Below are 2514 nucleotides of genomic sequence, written 5' to 3' on the forward strand. Positions count from 1 at the left end.
AAAAAAAAAAAAAAAAAAAGACAACCAGAGCAGCTGCTTGCCCTGGCTGAGCCTCAGAAGGATATGAGCGCTTGCCAGTAGGTGTGGGGAGGGTGGGTACTTCTGGTTCCTGCCTCACTCTTGCCTGGTCCTGGCTGTCCTCAGTGACAAGTGACTCCCTGGCTCAAATGAACAAGCCACTTCCCTGTGGGCCTCAGGCTCCTCTTCTGCAGGCAGAGGGTGTTGGATCAGGTCACCAATTTTCAGACACTTTTAGACTACAGAACCTCTTTTTCCCCCCAAAAGAAATTATACGTGGATGGGTTACAGGCAAGGCAAACTGAGGCTGCTCTGGCTGGACGTCAGATGTGGGGCCCACGGAGCCTCGTCCTCTGGTCCCCCTTACCCCACAGCAGCATTCTAAGGGGTTCACTGAGATGTCTCCCTGGAGGGAGAACCCAGTTTGAAAACCACGGAGGTGGGTGCTTCCTAGCACCCTTTGTGCCCAGAACGTCCTCATTTTGTGTGCCCCCTGTCACCTCCTCGTTGGCCCCAGGGCCTAAATTGGAGAGCTGGCTTGACCTGTGGTGGTAGAACCCCGTGAAAGGAGCTGTCCCGGGGGGGAGCAAACCCAGACCTCATTCTTCCAGGCTCATTAGTACAACACTGTTGGAGAAGGCCCCACCCCCGGAGCCCTTGCTCTTCCCTGAGCCCAGTCCCCAAAGTAGCAGTCTCTTCAGAGCCAGCCTGATGACGTCAGGGCATGTCAACCCTGGAGAAGGGACTGGCAGCCACAAGGGTGGGGTGACCTCGGACAGCCAGGGCAGGAGCAGGACAGGCTGGGAGGGAGGAGAGGCTGGCGGGTCCTGCCGGAGCCCACGCCCGTACCTGGCGTGCTGGAAGTACTCCTTGTGATGGTTGCGGTAGAAGACAGAGAAGCGGAGCATGCGGCCTGCAATCTGCTCGGCCTTCTCCTGCAGCTGAGCCAGGTGCTCCTTGGCATAATCTGCAAGAGCCCAGACGCAATGGGTGAGCTGAGGGCCAGCTGAGAAGCACAGCCACCTCCTCTCCCCACCCCACACCACCCCACCCCGTGCGTGTCGGCCAACCTCTGCCTGCCAAAGCAGCAGGAGTGACTAGACAGTCACAGAACCTTAAACTCAGATGGGAACAGGCCAGCTGGCCTCTGCTGGAAACAGGGGCGCTGCTTGCTGTGTGTCCTCATCACCTCTGCAACCACATTGCCAGAGCCTCGGGGCTTTCCAGGTCAGAAAATGGAGGGGGCTGCCCAGTTATCCTGCCAGGGATCCCAGGAGCTGTGATCCCAACCTCATGTGAAAAGAGGACTGATAGGAAAAAGACTTGAGAGGGAAGGGCTTGAGGTCCTTTTGGGCGAGCCCCTGAAATCCAGTACATAGACTGCCCACACCACCCCCACAGAAGCCAGCTGTAGTTACAGGTGGGGGCTCGTGAGGGTCTCAGGAGAACTGAGCCTGGGCAATGTTTAGGCAGACCTTGGTCTGGAGCAGCAGCTCTCAGCTTGAACATCTCAGGAGAAACGGAAGGCTGGAAACAGGATAGCAGCATTGAACCCCTTGGGCCTGGGTCTGGGACCCTGGGGCCCCAGCAAGGCTGGTGCTGGCACATACACCTCCTTGGTACAAATTAGAAGAAGGTGCCCTTCCTTGTGTATGCGTCCCTGACCAGAGTGCTTGGTTTGGTGAGAGGAGTGTGGACTGGATTGCAGCCAGATCCCCAATTTGAATTAAATGCCTACTGCACATGGAGGACTCGGGGGTAAACCAAGAAGCTTTCCCCACCAGGAACAAGAGGCCTCCAGAGAGTGGGTTCTGCAGCAGAGCTAAGAAAAAGCACCACTCAGCCAGGCGTGGTGGCTCACGCCTGTGATCCCCAGCACTTTGGGAGGCTGAGGCAGAAGATCACTTGAGCCCAGGAGTTTGAGTCCAGCCTGGCCAACATGGCAAACCCCATCTCTACAAAAAATACCAAAAATGAGCCAGGCGTGATGGTATGTGCCTGTAGTTCCAGGTACTCAGGAGGCCAGGAAGCTGAGGAGAGATGATCGCTTGGGCTCAGGGGAGAAGGTTGTTGAGGCTGCAGTGAGCCATCGTCGTGCCACTGTACTCCAACCTGGGCAACAGAGCAAGACCCTGTCTCAAAACATAAGAAAGGCCAGGCATGGTGGCTCACCCCTCAATATTACTTTGAGTATTGAGATATTCAAAGTAATCTGAACACTTTGGGAGGACAAGGTGGATCACTTGAGGTCAGGAGTTCAAGACCAGCCTGGCCAACATATAAAACCCAATCTCCACTAAAAATACAAAGAAATTATCCAGGTGTGGTGGTGGGTGCCTGTAATCCCAGCTGCTCAGGAGGCTGAGGCAGGAGAATCGCTTGAACCTGGGAGGTGGAGGTTGCAGTGAGCCGAGATCACACCACTGCACTCCACACTGCGTGACAAGGGTAAGACTCCATCTCAAAATAAATAAATAAAAGGCATTTCCAGAGCAG

At 55.4% G+C, this 2514-nt stretch overlaps 1 protein-coding gene across 1 annotated transcript in view; it reads right to left on the reverse strand.

Annotated features, from left to right (window-relative positions):
- The window catches only part of LOC108318553 (phytanoyl-CoA 2-hydroxylase interacting protein), a 13344-nt gene that overhangs the window by 3990 nt on the left and 6840 nt on the right, over positions 1 to 2514 (reverse strand). Inside the window, exon 4 of the mRNA XM_017549674.2 lies at positions 868 to 985. Coding sequence (XP_017405163.1) covers positions 868 to 985 — 118 coding nt within the window. The remainder of the gene's footprint in view (positions 1 to 867; positions 986 to 2514) is intronic.

The sequence above is a fragment of the Cebus imitator genome, unplaced genomic scaffold (genome assembly GCF_001604975.1).
Source record: "Cebus imitator isolate Cc_AM_T3 unplaced genomic scaffold, Cebus_imitator-1.0 Scaffold221, whole genome shotgun sequence".
Taxonomy (NCBI): domain Eukaryota; kingdom Metazoa; phylum Chordata; class Mammalia; order Primates; family Cebidae; genus Cebus; species Cebus imitator.